This window comes from Canis aureus, chromosome 21 (genome assembly GCF_053574225.1).
Source record: "Canis aureus isolate CA01 chromosome 21, VMU_Caureus_v.1.0, whole genome shotgun sequence".
In the NCBI taxonomy this organism is placed as follows: domain Eukaryota; kingdom Metazoa; phylum Chordata; class Mammalia; order Carnivora; family Canidae; genus Canis; species Canis aureus.
This window is the reverse complement of record NC_135631.1, coordinates 40017966-40035718: the sequence shown is the minus strand read 5'-3', so window position 1 is coordinate 40035718 and position 17753 is coordinate 40017966. Positions and strand designations below refer to the sequence as shown.

At 39.9% G+C, this 17753-nt stretch overlaps 1 protein-coding gene across 1 annotated transcript in view; it reads left to right on the top strand.

The window, feature by feature from the left end:
* LOC144292936 (uncharacterized) overlaps nucleotides 1–17753 on the top strand; it is a 36901-nt gene that overhangs the window by 7124 nt on the left and 12024 nt on the right. The window contains exon 2 of the mRNA XM_077863962.1: nucleotides 11993–12077. Within this exon, the coding sequence (XP_077720088.1) occupies nucleotides 11993–12077 (85 nt within the window). The remainder of the gene's footprint in view (nucleotides 1–11992; nucleotides 12078–17753) is intronic.

Sequence of the window (17753 nt, the reverse complement as noted above, 5' to 3'; positions counted from 1 at the left end):
TGCCACCCAGCTTGTTGATGCAGCCAGGGTTTAAACTCAGATGGTTTCATCCAGAGCCCTTTGATGTTCACCATCTCACTCCTCTGCCTCTTAACACAACCTAACACTTGCCAAATGGCGGTCCCATTCTGTCCTCTGGAACACCAACATCCCCCCGTGGAAAATCCCACGTAGGAGGGACCAGGACTATCTCTTCCAATTTCTATAGTTTACCAATGCTGGGCATTCATCTTGTCTGGATTGAACTTCAGCCAGTTCATTTTCAGCCAAGTCTCCAATTTAAGCAGCCAGTGGGTAAAATACAAAAACCACCCCGTTGGAATCAGATGAAAAAGAAATACAGGCTGGGAATTCTTGGCATAATGATGAAGCAGGAGGCCCAGGTCCCTTGCTGGTGTTTCAAATGGTCTCCTATTGACACTGAACAGGGAGGATCCCTCCGGCAGGAGACACAAGAGCAGCATCCCCTCGGTGGACGAGCCATCACCACAAACCACCTTTCGGGTTTTTGGAGAGAAGGCTGTATTGGCTGGAGCCAAAACAAAACAAAGAACTCTATCCACTCCACCTCGGCCCCCGAAATTGAATGGCACTTGGCGGTGGTAAAGGAGCACGGTAGATATTAAATCACCCACACTCAGTTGGATTGGCCACAGGATTTGAGGGAAGCCATTAAAGAATTAGTTGAAATGGTTTAGCCATTTCATCCCTTGTGTTTAGCCTGCACTCACGTCTATCCTTCCTTTTATCTTTCCTTTTCACCTGCTCAGCCCTCAGCCACCAGTGGTGCTGCAACCCACGACCCCCAAGGAAGCCCACCCGGGGGTGGATGCACACAACACATGAGCAGAGAACACAGAGGCTTCAGGCCTTTGTCTCCTCTCACCCCGGAACCTGGGGTCAGTCAGAAGGGAAGGATCCAGAACATGTGGGGTAGGGGGTGGTGGAGAACCTGCAGATCCTCATGAGAGGAGACCAAGGAAGATGGGAGAGTTGAGAGAAAGGGAAAGTAGAGGAGAACAGGGTCGGGAGTGGGCAGTGGAAAAACTAGAAGGGAGATGAGGATGGAATTAGCTGAAAGGGAAGAGAAGGCCCTCCAGCATTTTCCGAACAATGCTGTTATGTCCTCCTACTCTTTCGTCAAGAGAGAATTTCATAAGACGTATGAAGACGTGTCTGGAGAGCCTCTTTAATCTACACACTGAACCCCAGTGGGACGGAACCCCGTTTACTTGGAGCCCCACTGCCTTCCTTCAGAGAACCGCTAACAGGCACCTGCCACCATCTGTGTGCAGGTATATGTCTCCCCACCCCCTCCCCCCGCAAGGACTGAAAGGCTGTCAAGCCCGGGGTGGTCTCTAATAGGTCTTTATAGTCCCTGACCTTAATGTGATTCCCGCCTCATGGCAGGTACTTAATAAATAATAAATGAAAAACCGAAGTCCCATAAAAGCAAAATCATTGGGCAGACACAGAATACATCCTGTGTTATACCAAATAAAGAAAGTTCCAGGGGCACCTGGGTGGCGCAGTTGGTTGAGCACCCGACTCTCTGTTTCCGCTCAGGTGAAGCCCCTGTCCTGAGATCAAGCCCTGTCTGCGGCTCTGCACACTCAGCTCAGAGTCTGCTTGAGTTTCTCTCACTCCTGCCCTCCCCGGTCCCCTCCCCATAAATAAATAAGTCTTTAAAAAAAAGAAAGAAGAGTTCCAAAACAGACACAACTAATCTGAGGATGGGAGTCAGGATTGCCTTTGAGTAAGTGTGATAAATGGGAAGGGGTAGAAAGGGCCTCTGGAGAGGGGGAATGTTCTATGCCTTGATCTGGGTGGTAGTTGTTTTGTGCTTCCTTTGTGAAAATTATTGAGCTATACACTTGTGATCTGTGCAGTTTTCCATTTATCTGTTATGCATGCTTCAATCAAAAGTTCACTAAAAGAAAAAAAGGAAAAATCAAATAATTAGCTGCTCCAGAGAGACCCTATCAAAAGCAATTGATGTGGATGAGCGATTCAAATTCTACAATGAGCTGTTTCTCCTTTCTTTTGCTGAGTATGAATTAAAATGGCTTGCAAATTATATGACCAGCCTCACTAGCACTTCCCAAACATAATTACTCAGTAGCCTATCTTATTGCAGTGCCGATCAATCATTGATCCTTAATGAGTCAACAAAAAGAAATGCATCCATATGTACGTACAAATTATAATCTAACTAAGGACCTCTATAGTCCCATGTTTTATATTGTTGATTCCCCAAAATGTTGTTCCACTGGAGGTGAACAAAAAAGACTTCTCTGCATCGCTAAGCTTTCAGGATGTCAGACACTGAAAAGTGAATTGTGCCTCTGATTAATTGATTTTAATAATAATAATTTTATTTATATAGAGACCTTGCCAAGGTATTCGGGGAGCTGTAAAGCAACCCATAATCCATGATTAAAGCATTATACAGGCAATATATAACAAGCCTCCCTCCTAAAGGAAAACAAAGGGAAGAGATGGATGGTACTGAGATATGAAGTTGCAGGAGAGGGAACAAGCTGTAGATTCGGTGTGGAAGGGGTGATAAATGCTTCATTAGGGAAGAAGGGGAGTTTCCTGGATTTGGCGCAGGAGTGTAATTTAGCAGAGCTGGATGGAAACAGTGGCCTGTGGGGAGTCAGCCCTAGCCCTGCAGAGATGTGTGCGCTTCCTCCCCCCTGAGCCTGGTGGAGGCAATGCAGATAATCATCACATCTTTCCTGCCCGCTACATCCTACCTGGGAGTGGGATTTTTTCATAATGATCCAAATAGCAGAAGTTAAGGAAATATGTATAAATTATTCCTCACTTCTTGACATTGGCGAAAGATCTAGATAATTTTCTCTTTATCGAAAGGTCCCAAACTAAGTCCTGGAAAATATAAATGCATGCGGAAGTCACTGTGAAGGTGCATAAGTGTCAAAGTTCTGAGAGGACAACAGCAGGAGCAGAGAATTAGGAATAATTTTTGGGAACTTCCTTCCTGGGCAGCCCCTTCTCCACCCCCACGCACATCCCCTTCCCTGCCTGCAGCCCACCACGCAGCTGCCCCTGCCGACCCTGCCACATGACCTCTCCTGGCACTGACACCACAGCTCCTCGGTTGGTTAGACTTGTTAGTTTCTGGCTTTCTTTTACTATGACTTGTAACCATGCAAGGACAGTTAAAAAGTTGTGGAAAGGGGATCCCTGGGGGGCTCAGCAGTTTAGCACCTGCCTTCGGCCCAGGGCGTGATCCTGGAGACTGGAGATCAAGTCCCATGTCTGTGTCTCTGCCTCTCTCCCTCTCTCTGTCTGTGTCTCTCATGAATTAAAAAAAAAAAAAACTGTGGAAAGCAGAGAAAGATCTAAAGAAGTATTTAAAAATTATCCCTAGTGCAACCACCCAAAGCCAACTGCTTTTGAGATTTTCTGAAATATTGTATTCAAGTGTGTGTGTGTGTGTGTGTGTGTGTGTGTGTGATGTGTACACAAGGAATATGTCTCTGTGGATATGTAAATTGTCAGTGGTTATTTCTAGGTGGTGGAACAATTGTTGATTTTCACTTTTATCTCTCTACCTTTATATAATATTGGGAAAAATTACATGTGGCCATCTTTTCATTAAGATCAAGGAAAAAATAATAAAGTAATAAAACAGGTGAAGCCGGTTATTTCTCTGTTGGGATTTGTCACCTGGTAGGAAATGTCATGCAGTCCATCTTTTTCAGATGTGATGATGTGAACAAATATGACTTCTAGAAAGGTGACATAGCAGATGCCGAAACAATATTTTTGAGCAAAAGGTGACGGCCTAGTTCTACTCCATTTGGGGAGTAGATACAAAGTCTACTTTGTATTGAGTTTAGTCACGCAGGTAACAAGAAAAGGAAGACTCACTGTAGAAAGAGTAAAAGTAATTAACAAAAAACGACCAAGTGATGAGATGGAAGATTATCAGTGACATAGCCTCGCTAGCAAGGTGATGTGTGTGATTAAACAGAAAGAGAGATTCACTGAAGGCAATTTTCCTCCAGCCAGAGCCAGGGCAGGGAATTCCCTGTGGCTCAATTAGTTTCACCTAATCCTTGGGCAAATAAAATAAAACCTTTATCTTATGCTGGGTAGATACAGTGACTAATATGGACCCAATAGACTATGATGTGGTCTGTAATGCAATTAAAAAATTTTTAATCCGTCTTTTGTTTCACGTTATTCTTATCTAGGTTGGCTATGCGGTCATGTGCCTTTGTGTGATGAGAGCTAGAGAGATGTGGTGGCAGGGGAGGAAGGGGAGCCAGAGTTTACTGGGAATCCTTGGGCAATGAGTGATTGATTAGTGGGTGAGGAGTCAAGTGAGAGCTAGTGCCCTGGATTGAATAAAAGAGTTTCCATTATTCAGTGAGCACTGGGGAAGGACGGGGAGGGACTGCATGGAAGGCTGCCATGAGTCCAAGAGAAAAGCAACTTTCTGGGAAAAAAGCAGACATTAGGGCAAAGAAGGCAACTGTATTCTACCCACGGAGCAAAAAATTAGACATTACAGAGGAGAGAGGGTAAGAAATGAATCTAGGCAGATTGTAGAATTTTAACACTATGCATATTTTGCTTTTGTGGCTCTATTTTGGCTTCAATATTTGCCCTTCTCCTGATTGCTGATTACACAATCATCAATTTTATAGATTGTTATGTGGGAGACGAGGGATTTTTTTTAAGCCTGTGACTGATGCTACAGGATTGCTCAGTTTTATCTCCTTGCGTGTTTGTATGTCCCTGCAGTGTGTGGATGGGAGACTCCTACAGAAGAAAGAAAACGGGGAAGAATGTAAGCTTCTCTGTCACTCAGAGTGGGGTGGCCTCTGGGTCATAGCGGAGGTTATCAGGCAACAAACTGAAGTGCGAGCCTTGGATTACTCTGTGGTGATAGGACTGTCTTTCTCTGGACAGTGTTGCAGGCTGGGAGCTACGACTGATTTGTGAAATCAGCTGGGTGGATTGCTCAGCATTTTTACAAAATCAAAGAAATAGAATAGAAACTACCCGAATGCATTGCATGTAGTAACGGTTTCATTTAAAAAATTGTCATTTCACGCACACGCGTGTGCACAATATAAAATGTATATTTTATGTGGGTCAGAGTGAAAAAAAAAAGGTTCAAAGCTACTGTCATAGAGTACAGTTTTTAATACAGGTTTAAAGGTTTGGAAGCAAAATAATCACAGGTTTAAAGGTTTGGAATCACAGGTTTAAAGGTTTGGAAGCAAAATAAATATATAATTAAAAATAAATAATAAATAAATAAATAAATAATAAATACATAAATAAATGTTTGGGAGCATTAACATCCCAAGTCTTTGGGCAAGTGTATTTTATTATAATAATTTTCCATAAGGATTCTGTAGCAAGGAGAGTTAAGGCATGAATTGTTTCAAAGTAGGCTAAATAACTTTTTTTCTCTCTCTCTTTTTTAAAAGATTATATTTATTTATTTGAGAGAGAGAGAGATAACGAGCATGATGGAGAGGGAGAAGCAGGCTCCCCACTAAGCAGGAAGCTGGATGCAGGACTCGATCCCAGGACCCTGGGATCATGACCGGAGCCGAAGGCAGATGCTTAACCGACTGAGCTACCCAGGGGCCCCAAGAATGTTCTCAGAAACTGCACGTAGGCAGCAGGGAGCAGTAGACAGCAGCTCTTTCTGCCCACGGGTCCTGTCCCTGTGCTTTAATAAACCTACCATTTTGCACCAAAATAGAGAGAGAGAGAGAGAGAGAGAGAGAGAGAAACTGCACAAGACCAGCCAGTGCAGCCTTTCAGTACAAAAGGTGAGGGTGAACGTATCTGTGTGAGTGGTTATTTGACTTAACACCTGTTCCCCTTGGAAGCCCAACCCCATTAGATCTACATACGTTCAACTTGTAGTGATTTAGGATAATACCGGGGAGGCCGGAGGACCAGAGAACACAAAATATTAGATAAGAAAAATATCACTCACATTTGTTTTGGAATATGCTACTTGAATTTTCTTACAAGACTTACTTCCCTTCCTCCCTTTCCTACAGAGTTGTGATAAAGTGAGTTTCCTCCTCTGCACCCAGACTCCGACAGTGGACAGAAGTAGGTGACTCAGAAACAAACCGAGTGCTGCAAGTTGCCACTCAGGTTACATTTCACCTCCTGTGGTCCAGAGAGTAGCTGTGTCCTAAGAGATTTTGCAGCTGGCACAATTCACGTTTAGGACATAGACGTTTGGATATTATGTCTTCTATTGCATAGCATTTGCCGTAGGGAAAAATTGAATTTGTCTAAGCAAGGGTGAGTCCTGTTGAAGATGGATTTGTCTTGGAAGTTCCAAAAGATTTTTATTATTAGGAAATTTTACGCCTAAGACTGTCTTGCTGTGGAGTGACGAGGGTAGACAGCATCGTATCTCAGTATTCACACACACGCTCACCCAAGTTGATCTGTATGCTCCCTCCCACCCCCCGCCTCCCACCCCTGTGCCCGACTCCCCCTCCTCCATGCCCTGGACCCCTGCCACTTTCCCAGGACATGACCCAAGAGCTTGGTGTAGAATGAGTCAACACAGATCTAGATGTAAAAAAAATAAATTATTTCAGTAATGATGTATTTTAACTTTATTTTAAGACACTTTTAAAAAATCTATACTTAAAAAAGATTAAAAAATAAAAAATAATAAATCTATACTTGAAATTCCCTGGAGGGTGAAAAAAAAAAGAGGCAGCAGTCAGTGAGGATGAGATAGAAGTGAGTGATGAGGAGGCACAGAGGAGGAGAAAGAGCAGCGAAAACAAAATCAGTTGCAAGGGTTTGGCACCAAACTCATAAGGAAGCATTTTTAAATCTTTTTCTTTGACACTATTGCTAACTGAAGTCCCAGGCAATCAGGCTTCTGTAAAGTAGCATTTTAAGAGCTTCCACCAACAGATGGAAGTGAGGTTGGTGCATTTTGAATTTTCATTCGCTGAAAACTCATCTTTAGTCTGTTTCTCACTTAGTTGCCGGAGCTATGTAGTACTCTCTTTAATAATTAGCAATCAGATTTCTTCAAAAGGAAAAAAAAATCCCTGGCAAAATTATCTTTTTTTTTTTTTTAAATAAAAAAGTTGCTGATTAAAGAGCACTAGTTCTCGGTAAGAGTGCTGTAGATTACTTGGCAGCCCACATCTTTATTCATGAACACCCTTTGAAATTCAGTTTTGCATGTATTTAATGTATTTTTTCTTCAAAATGAATGAAGTTATTTAAAAATGAGAATAAATACCCCACATTTAGTCCTTTGAAACAATTAAGATAGTTAAAAGTGATTGTCCTTGAAAAACCTCTTTTCTTAGAAAAAGCTTATTGGCTATCATCTAAAAGTCACTCTTTGGAAGTTTTAAAAATATTAAACATAGTCTCTATCAAAACCCTCGCTGTCCTTTTTTGAGAAATTGACAATCTGATATTAAAATTCATTTGGAAATACAGGGAGCCCAGAATAGCCAAAACAATCTTGAAAAAGAAGAGCATGGTTGGAGAACACAGGACACACACTTAACAATTTCAAAACTTACTGCAAAGCTACAATAATCAAGACTAGCATAAAATTAGCATCTGTTTAGACATAGAGATCAATGAATAGTACTTAGAGTCCAGAAACAAACCCACACATTTATGGTCAACTGCTTTTGACAAGGGTGCCAAGAGAATTCAGTAGGGAAAGAATAGTCTTTTCAGCAAATAATGCTGGGACAACTGGATATCCACGTGCAGAAGAATGAAGTCTGACCCCTACTTCACACTGTATACAAAAATTGGTCCAAAATTAATCCTAGACCTAAACAGAAGAACAAAAACTATGAAATCTTTAAAAGAAAAACATAGAGGCAAATCTTTGTGACTTTGAATTAGGCAGTCATTTTGTAAGTGTCACAGCAAAAGGACAAATAACAAAAGAAAAACTAAGTTTATTGAGTGTCATCAAAATTGAAAATTTTGAGCTTCAGAGGATAGAGTCAAGAAAGTGTAACTACACCTCACAAAATGGGAGAAAATATTTGCAGATCATATAGCTGATAAGGGTCTGATATCCAGAATATGTAAAGAACACTCACAACTCAACAATAAGAAAATAACCTAATCGTACAATGAACAAAGACTTTGAATAGAGCATTCTCCAGAGAAGATACATAAATGGTCAATAAGTATAGGAAAAGATTTTCAGCATCATCATTATTAGGTAAATACACATCAAAACCACTTTACATATGTTAAGATAACTATGATCTGAAGGATGGACAATCATAAGTGTTGGTGAAGACGTGGAGGAACTGGAATGCCCACATAACGCTGGTGGGTATGTAAAATGGTTTGGCTGCTTTGGAAAACAGTTTGGAAGTTCCCCCAAATATACACAGAGTTATCATATGTCCCAGTAATTACACTCCTAAGTCCAGACTCAGAGAAGTTGAAAACATACATCCACAGAAAAATTTGTACATTAATATTCTTTTTTTGTACATTAATATTCAATAGTGACATTATTCATAAAAGCCAGAAACTAGAACCAACCTCAATGTCCCTGGATAAACACAACATATATCCATACGACGGAGTCATATTCAGCTATGAAAAGAAAAGGAGCGCTTGCTCATACATCCTACTACATGGATCAACCTTGAAACCATTGTACTGAGACAAGCCAAATATAAAGGCCGCCTTCTATGTGACTCTATTTATATGAAATGCTCAGAATAGGCAAGTCCACAGAGAGTAGATTAGTAGTTGGTGGGAGGGGGGTGGGAGGGAATGAGGAGTGACTGCTAATGAGTCAGGGATTTCCTGAAGGGGTGAAAGTATTCCGGAATTAGATCATCATGATGGGATATACAGATCCCACTAAATTGTGCACTACAAAAAGATTAATTTTATGGAATGTGAATTATATCTCAATAAAAAACAAAAACAAAAAAAGACCTTTAAGGGGACAATTGAGGGAATTTAGACATGATCTAAATATGAGACAGTATTAGGGAATAATTGCTAATTTTTGTAGGGTAAGAATGATACGTCTATAAAAGAAAATGTCATTATTTTTCATTGATGAATTCTGTAATATTTAGGGATAAAGTTTATGATGTTTGTAACTTATTTTCAAATGGCTTGGCAAAAGAGAAATATCTTTATACAGGTATGAATAAACCAAAGTCAACAAAATATTAACAATGGTGCAATCTACGTGGTGGGCATCTGAGTGTCCCCGTACTCTTTACTTTATTTGAAAGTTTCATAAAGTAAAACTGAGGAAAAAAAGAACAAAAGGTAAGTCCCCCAAAGTTTCATCATTTGTCACATCATAAATAGTCCTTGGTGGGTTGATAATGAGAATCAAGAGGTAATTTGCAAAAGGCTATAAAGATTTCAATGGTTTTATTTAAAAACTCTGCATTTTGAGAGATTGGAGTGGCCATCACGAATGAATTGTGACATCATTTTATGCTAAGTCAATTTTCTACCCTCATTCTTTTCTTTCACAAGCTTATGACATACTTTACTTTTCTATTCAAATTCTAGAAAATCTCAGGGCCGCTTAGGGTCAGATGATGAATAGTTAGCCCTAATTATTTTGATGGCTAACTTTATTTTCCAAGTTGCTGGTGGAAAAATATTCATCAGGGCGGTCTTCCAAGAGTAGAAACAGAAATGTTCGACTCAGCTGGACACTCACATCCTGGGACTCCTGAAATATTTCCTTCTCTTGACTAGAGGCCAGCTGTGATTTTCTCTTTCTTTCTTTTTCTTTTTTTTCTTTTCTTTTTTAAAAATTTTTTTTAAAAGATTGTATTTATTTATTCATGAGAGACACAGAGAGAGAGAGAGAGAGGCAGAGACATAGGCAGAGGGAGAAGCAGGCTTCCCGTGAGGAGCCCCATGTGGGACTCGATCCCAGGACCCTGGGATCACGACCTGAGCAGGTGCCCGGTTTCCTCTTTCTGAAAGAAGCCTCTCCAATTCCTCCTGCTGGTTGGCCGGGCCTCTCAGATTTCCCTTTGGTTCAGTGGCTGAGCAACCCAGTGAGACAGTGATGGGTCAGAGATGGCACTGCAAGGCAGCACTTGGGCAACATTGGGTTCCTTGTAAGCCCCTGTCTCTCATGTCTCCTTCCTGGGGTGTGTTCTTATTCTTTCTTTCCATTCCTAAAAATACAGTCCTGAGACGAGAACTGAAATTCATTCAAGTAAGATACAAAGAATTGATAAGACTTTAAATGTCTCCTTTCCTTAGATCAGTAGCAACTCAACCGAGCAAAGTCTTAGACTAAAGAGTGAAACTCAAACCATGGAATCTACAGTGATACGATCCTGCAAGAGGAGGAAGTCTTTTCTGGCCAGCTTAGTTTCCTTGCCCATCTCAGCACACTTCTTACTTACATCTAAAGCCAGCGTGGGCCCTGGGGGCCACTGGTCCCTATCTGCAGTTGGCATTAGGTGTTGCCTTCTTGGTGACAACTTGATATTTCTCTGAAATGAAGTGGTAATTTCATTTCCCGTTCCTTGTTCAAAGATGCCCAATGCACAAACTTCATCTAACAGGTTTCCACCAATAATTAGCACTCCGTGGGAAATCAGACACAGGGGACCGAATAGTCTGGAGGAAAAAGCCTCTATCCCTTGAGCTCTTCTTTTAACAAAAAGTTGACACATTCTTAGGCAGGGAAGGCGGAGAGGAAGGGGAGAGGAAAAACTTAATGTGCAACTTTCCTGCCAGCGCAGGGGATAGATTGGGTAAGCATTGGGATTCACCAGAATCTGGTTTTTTAATCATCTCGAGAAAGCACCTTATAAATTTAACATGAACTTAGAAAGGCTCTTGCAAGGAGAACCAGGTAGCACGAGTGTTAGTCTTGCTGATTTACAGCTGGAAGAGCAGACCCTGAACGTACTGTAGACGTGACCATATCCTAGCAAACCCCGCGGCTCCAGTGTGGTCTCCGTGTGGATCATTGACTGACTCTCCTGATACTAAGGACATCAGAATATGAACATTTCTTTTTTCAGGCGCTAACAGAGACAGACCCCATACGCTGCTGTAAACGCCAAAATACTGTCATCAATCATCCAGAATAACTGGGACCACGATAAAAGTTCATTTGGATCCAGGTCATAGAAGTATTTAAAGTCAGAAAATTGAAATCATTGGTTAGAGGTACCAACAGTCATGAGGAGTTCCTGCAAGCTTCGGTGTCCGAAGATACTGCTTTTTAAAAGAAACCCACGTCTTAGAATAGTTGTTAAATCACAACTGGGACACTTTCCGTGCTAATTTCTTCCAAGTAATGATAACGCCTTACCCGTAGTCGATGTTCTACTCCGAATAAGGCCGCAGAGTGCAACGATTAAGGATACTGACGTCGCTAATTACTACCTGTGTGGCCTTGGCTAAGCTTCTTAGCCTCTCTGTGCCTTGCTTTCTTCATAGTTAAAATGGGAATAGGAGTAGAGCCTACCTCCTAAGGTTGTTATGTTGGGCTGAGCTCGTTGGACGCTACAACACTTGCAGTGGGGTCTGACGTACAGTAAGGCCTTCGTAACCCTTAGCTCTTAATACTGTTTTCTTTTTCATACCCTACATCCATTTGTCATTCACAATAAGCCGCATTAAAGTATAATGGTGTGGCCAGAGAGACAACTAGTTTAGGAAGAGAGACAGCTTACTGATTTATGGAACCCAAGGAGACTGGACACCCTGAACTGTGGGAAGATTCCAGGTGTATCTCACGCTTAGGACCTCTGGAATCAGGACCTGAAGGCCCCTCAGGACATGTTTTGTTTTTCATTCCTGCCCCTTCTCTGAGATAAGCTTAATTTGCCTCTCACTGCAGACTGACTTTCCTTCCATGCAATGTAACAGCTTCCAATTTCCAGTCAGGCTTAGCTCTAACAGCCTCTAACACTGATGAAGAAATGACTGTTTCTTTATCTGTTCCCAGGTTCAAAATCGTGGAGAAGTATCCTGATTCCTAGAGATTCATGGGGACCAACAGATGGAGTCCAGGAAGTAGGGTTTATACAAACGTGAGTGTCCTATTAGATATTCCCATGATGATGGGGTCGGGGGGATGGGAGGTGGTGAGTGAGGCAAGTTCAAGAACATCAGAATTGGGGAAAGTGAGAAGTTGATATGCACTATACCCAGAAAGAATTTTTTTTAAGATTTATTTATTTATTTGAGGAGGGAGGGCAGAGGGAGAGGTAGAGAATTTCTCAAGCAAACTCAAAGTGGGCATGGAGCCTGACACGGGGTTCAATCCCAGTACCCTGAGGACCCCTCAGATCACGACCTGAGCCGAAATCAAGAGCCCGACGTTGAACTGACTGAGCCACCCAGGCACTCCTACTCAGAAAGATTCTTAAAATGTTATCGTTGTTACAATCTACATATTATAAATATATATATACATATATGTTTATATATGTATATATATACATATTATAAATAAACATATTATACATATTATAAATATACATATTATACATATTATAAATTCACCCTTTTAAGATGTACAATTTGGTGGGGCTTAGTATATTCACAAAGTTGTGTAACAATCACTGCTGTCTAATTCCAGAACATTTTTCTCACCTCCCAAAGAACCCCCTCACCCACAAGTGGTTTCTCCTCATTCCCCCCTCTCCTGGCCCCAGCAACCACGAAGCCATTTTCTATCTCTATGGATTTACCTGGTCTGGACATTTCATATAAATGGTATCCTACAATAATGTTTAATAATGTTCTTAATCTTAAGAACATTAATTAAGAACAATAATGTTCTTAATGTTTTTAAGACTCATCCATGTTGCAGCATGGATCAATACTTTATTCTTTGTGGTAGCCTAATACTAGTCCACTGAAAGGGTATACAACATTTTGTTTGTCCATCTGTCAGTTGATGAGCATTTGGGTTCATTCCACTTTCAGACTATTATAAATACTGTTGCTATGAGCATTTAAGTACAAGTTTTTGTGTGGATATGTGTTTTCATCCTCTTCATTCTATACCTAGGAGTTTAATTACTGGGACATATGGGAATTCTATGTTTAATATCTTGAAGAACTGCCAAACTGTTTTCCAAAGCAACTGAGCCAGTTTTTACATTCTCACAAGCAATATATGGGGTTCTAGTTTCTCCACATCTTCAACACTTGTGACTGTCCATCTTTTTTATTATAGCCATCCTAACCTGCGGTAATAATGTTGACCATCTTTTCACGTGCTTATTGTCCGTTTGTATATTATTTTTTGGAGGACTTTCTATTTAAATCCTGTGCTCATTTTAAAAATTGGATTTAAAAAATCCAATTTTTTATTGGATCCAAGCCAATCTTTTTATTGCTGACTTGTAAGAGTTTTTTTTTTTTTTAATATGCTCTGGATACGAGGCTTTTATTAGATACACGATTTACAAATATTTTCTCCCATTCTGTGGGCTGTTTTTCACTTTCATGATAGTGCCCTTTGAAGTATAAGTTTTTAATTTTGAGGACATCCAATCATTTTCTTTCTTTTGGTGTCATATCTAAGAAGCAGTGGTCAGTCCAAGGTCACAAAGATTTACCCTTACGTGTTTTTTTTAAGAGTTTCATAGTTTCAACATTGAACTTTTACTAAGTAAAAATGTGAGTCAATTTTTGTATATGGTATGAGGTGGGAATCGAACTTCATTCTTTGTATGTGAATACCTAATGTCTCAGCGCTGTGTGTTGAAAAAACTATTCTTTCCTGTGTTGAACTATTTTGGCATCCTTGTCAAAATCAATTGACTGTAAAAATATGGGTTTATTCTCTATTCTCAGTTCTATTCCATTGGTCTCTATGTCTATGTCTTATGTCTATACTTGACTACTGTAGTTTTGCAATACTGTTTAAAATGGGAAGTGTGCATATTCTAACCTTACTCTTTTTTTTTCAAAATTGCTTTAGAAGTCAGATAAGATTTTAATAAGAGTTACGTTGAATCTGGAGGAGAATTGCCATCGTGACACTATTAAGTGTCACAATCCATGAATATAGGATGACTTTCTCTTTACTTAGATCTTTTTTCTTGCCTGATTTCCATGGTAAGTTAGATCATCAACCATATTCTGTAGATTGGAAAACTGAGATTCAGGGAAGTTACTAGCTTCTTAATTTTTCTGTATACTTAGGTGGCTTGGGTTTTAATCCTGATTCTGATAATAGCTTCCTGTGTGTTCTAGACCTGTTTACCATCTATAAACTGTACATATTGAGCAAAGCAAGTCAATGAATATATAATTTAAATACAAGTGATAAGTGTATTACTATGAAGGATATGAACGGGGTGCTATGATGGGAGGATACCCGTGTATGTATTGGGGGCAGGGTCCAATTTAGAAAGGGTTGCTAGGACCGGCTTCTAACATTTCAGCTACATCCTAGAGAACATTTCAGAGGATACTTTCATTTGAAGTTTCTTGCAGGCAGGATGAAGGCTCAAAGACAGGAAGGAGTTTTACTGTATCTGCCACTAGACTGAAACTTGGTGAAGGCCAGGGAGCAATGAGCTTTGATTCATCAGTGAATCGCCAGAGCCTAACACTGTACCTGGAATATTGTATGTGTTCAGAAAATTGAATGAATGGATGACTGAGTGGATTTATAAATCAGGTAATATGTAAGGTTCTTTGAGCTCTGACAGTCTACCCTTTTCAGTGATTAAAGCTAAGTTTCTGACTTTAAATTTACTGTGGCTAATAAGTTCATCTGGTTTGTTTCGTTCCACACAACAGGGTTTTTTTTAGCCTCTATGTGTTATCTCTGAGTTCTGGTTCTGTTAGGCTGTACTGTCATTCAAGGACCTCCCTTTGTAGGGTTTTGGGAATGAATTTGGCCTTCTGTACTTGAGATAGAGTTGGTGAGGGCTGAGAGAGTGGGTCGTGTGGTGTTTTGGGGTAAGGGGACAGAAGGAAGCACAGGGAAGATGGTCACAACCTTAGTCCTTGGTGTCAAGTATAATTGTTCCAGTCCAGCTGCTTTTTTTTCACCCTTCTTTGTCTGTCATCGGCCAGTGTCCTAACCTAACATTACAGTTTATTACCAGTCTTAGGAACTGATCCCTGGCTCACTGACATTTTCCAATGTCCCACCATGTTTGTGAATGAAGAAATCAGTGCTCCCAGAGTGTCTTTCTGGTGAATACCTCATCCCTGACCCAGACCATAAATGTTAAGTATCAATAAGTACCTCCAGGTTGCTTTCCAGAATCATTGGACCAATTGTGGGCAAGGAATCCTCTTTCCCAACATCAGCAGCAGCACTTAATGACACTTTTTAAATATTTTCCATTCTAATGTACAAAAAATTATCTCATTGTTGTTATGTTTAGCATATTGCTGCCCACGACTAAAGTTGAGGATCTTTCCATGTATTTAATAACCATCTGGTTTCTCCATTGGCTAAATTATCTTTTTTTTCTTGATAATTTGAAAAGTTTTTGTATTTTCTAGACATTAATACTTGTTGGTTTCTTGCAAATATCTTATTTCCCCTCCATGGAAAATTTGACCGACAGTGCCTTTCATTTAGGAAGAATCTTTATTTTACTGTACTTTAATCCATCCATTTTCCTCTTACGATTTGGGTTTTTTATGTTTGGTTTCTGATACTCACCTTCTTCCCACTGCTCCAATATCGCAAAGATATTCTTCTATATTTTATCTTATTATTTTATTATTATTATTTTTAAAGATTTTATTTATATATGTGAGAAAGAATGCACAAGGGGGCAGAGGGAGAGGGAGAAGCAGACTTCCTGCTGAGCAGGGAGTGACTCTGGACTTGATCCCAGAACACTGGGACCATGACCTGAACTGAAGGCAGACACTTAACCAACTGAGCCACTCAAGTGCCCTCATCTTATCCTATTATTTAATTGACTCTGTATCTTTAATCACATTGGAGCTTATTATTTTGTAGTCAGTATTGAATAGTTACTTCTCAATACTCATTCTCCTCTGTTCTTTAGGAGCCTCAATTTTAGTTGGGCATATTGCTACCCACAATAAAGACATTTTCCAGATTTCTTTACAGTTAAGTGAGGCCACATGACTTAGTCCTCAGCAATTAGATATAATCAAAAGTATGTGAAAGACTCCTGGGAAGACTCTTTAAAATGGAGGAGACATGTCCCTTCTTTTCTCCCTTTGAATCTTTCTGTCTCCACCCTGGACTGCTAAAATGACACTGGAGTATCAGTAGCTGTATTGAGCCATAGAAGGATCTTGAGGTTGGATGCCACATGCTGAGGATGGCAGATCAGTAAATTAGAAAGGCTTTGGTGAAATTACAGAGTTCCAGTACCAGCCCTGCATCCTACTTCTGGATTTCTCTTATAGGAGAGAGAAATAGTTTATGCCTTATTTAACACTGTCACTTTTTTTTGGTGGCGGAGAGTAATATATAGACAGCTAAATCTACAGCCCTAATGTTAACTAACATAGTATAGAGAGCCAATCTTATTTTTCTCCATATAGTGAGCCTGTTCTTCCATTCCCATTTGCTAAATGACTCATTCTTTTCCTACTGGTTGTGATATTATCTAGATCAAGTATTAAGTTCTTATATTCATGAATCTATCTGTTGGTAGGATCTCAATTATTAGATCTTGCCTATGCTTGTTTTTCTCCAACAGTATCTAAAGGTCATCAGAAAATATGTGTTCCTGCGAAGAAGATAGGAACTTTGGCATACTATCATTTCCTCCTCCCTGTCCCCTTCCCCTTCCCTACCCTATGGGTATCAGCTAAGATTTTAGTTCCGGATTATTATGGATATACTTTTTGTAATTTGTCTTGGGCAAGGCTTAACTAAACAAGAGTAAATCCTAATATATTCTTTATTCATCCTTTCATTTCATACCTTGTTGCTTCTTCCTATATTAATTTCTCTTCTTGTTGGAGTGCAGAGTCCAAGAGGTCTTTCAAAATGTTGGCATGGTAAACTTTCTGAGACATACTTGAGAATATGTTTATTCCAATTACATTTAAATGATAGATTAATTAATATAAAGCTCAAGATTAAAAATTGCTTTCTTTTAGTACTTTAGTATATAATGAGATTATATATCTATCTTCTATACAATTTTGCTGTTGAGAAATCTGGTTTTCTTGTTCTTCGATGTTCTAAAATTTCACTATAATGTGTTTAGAATAGGCTTTTTTCTTCTGGGCTCTAAGTCAGCATTAACAGTGTTGTCATTCTGGAGACTTAGATTTTTTTTTTTTTAAGGGGATGTATAGGGGGCAGAGGAAGAGAGAGAATCTTGAGCAGGCTTCTTGCCCCCATGTGAGCTTGACACAGGGCTTGATCTCACAATCTTGAGATCACAACCAGAGTAGAAATCAAGAGTCAGATGCAGTCACACCCACTGCACCACCCATGCCCCCTTTAGGGGTTTCTTTAATTCTGGGAGACTTTTGGGCATTATTTCCTAAAAACATTCTTGTTTTCACTTAACCCTTATCTTCATCTGGGACTGCCAGCAGATGGAAACTAACATGTTTTTCATGTCTTTTAACTTCTCTTTCATTCTCCTAAACTTTTTACCCCATCCAAATAACTTCAAGATGAGTCCCTTGACCTGATCTTCCAGCTCACTAATTTGCTCTTTGACTATAATCATTCTGCTATTAAGCCCATCTGTTGTATTATTCTCCATCACAATATATTCTATTGC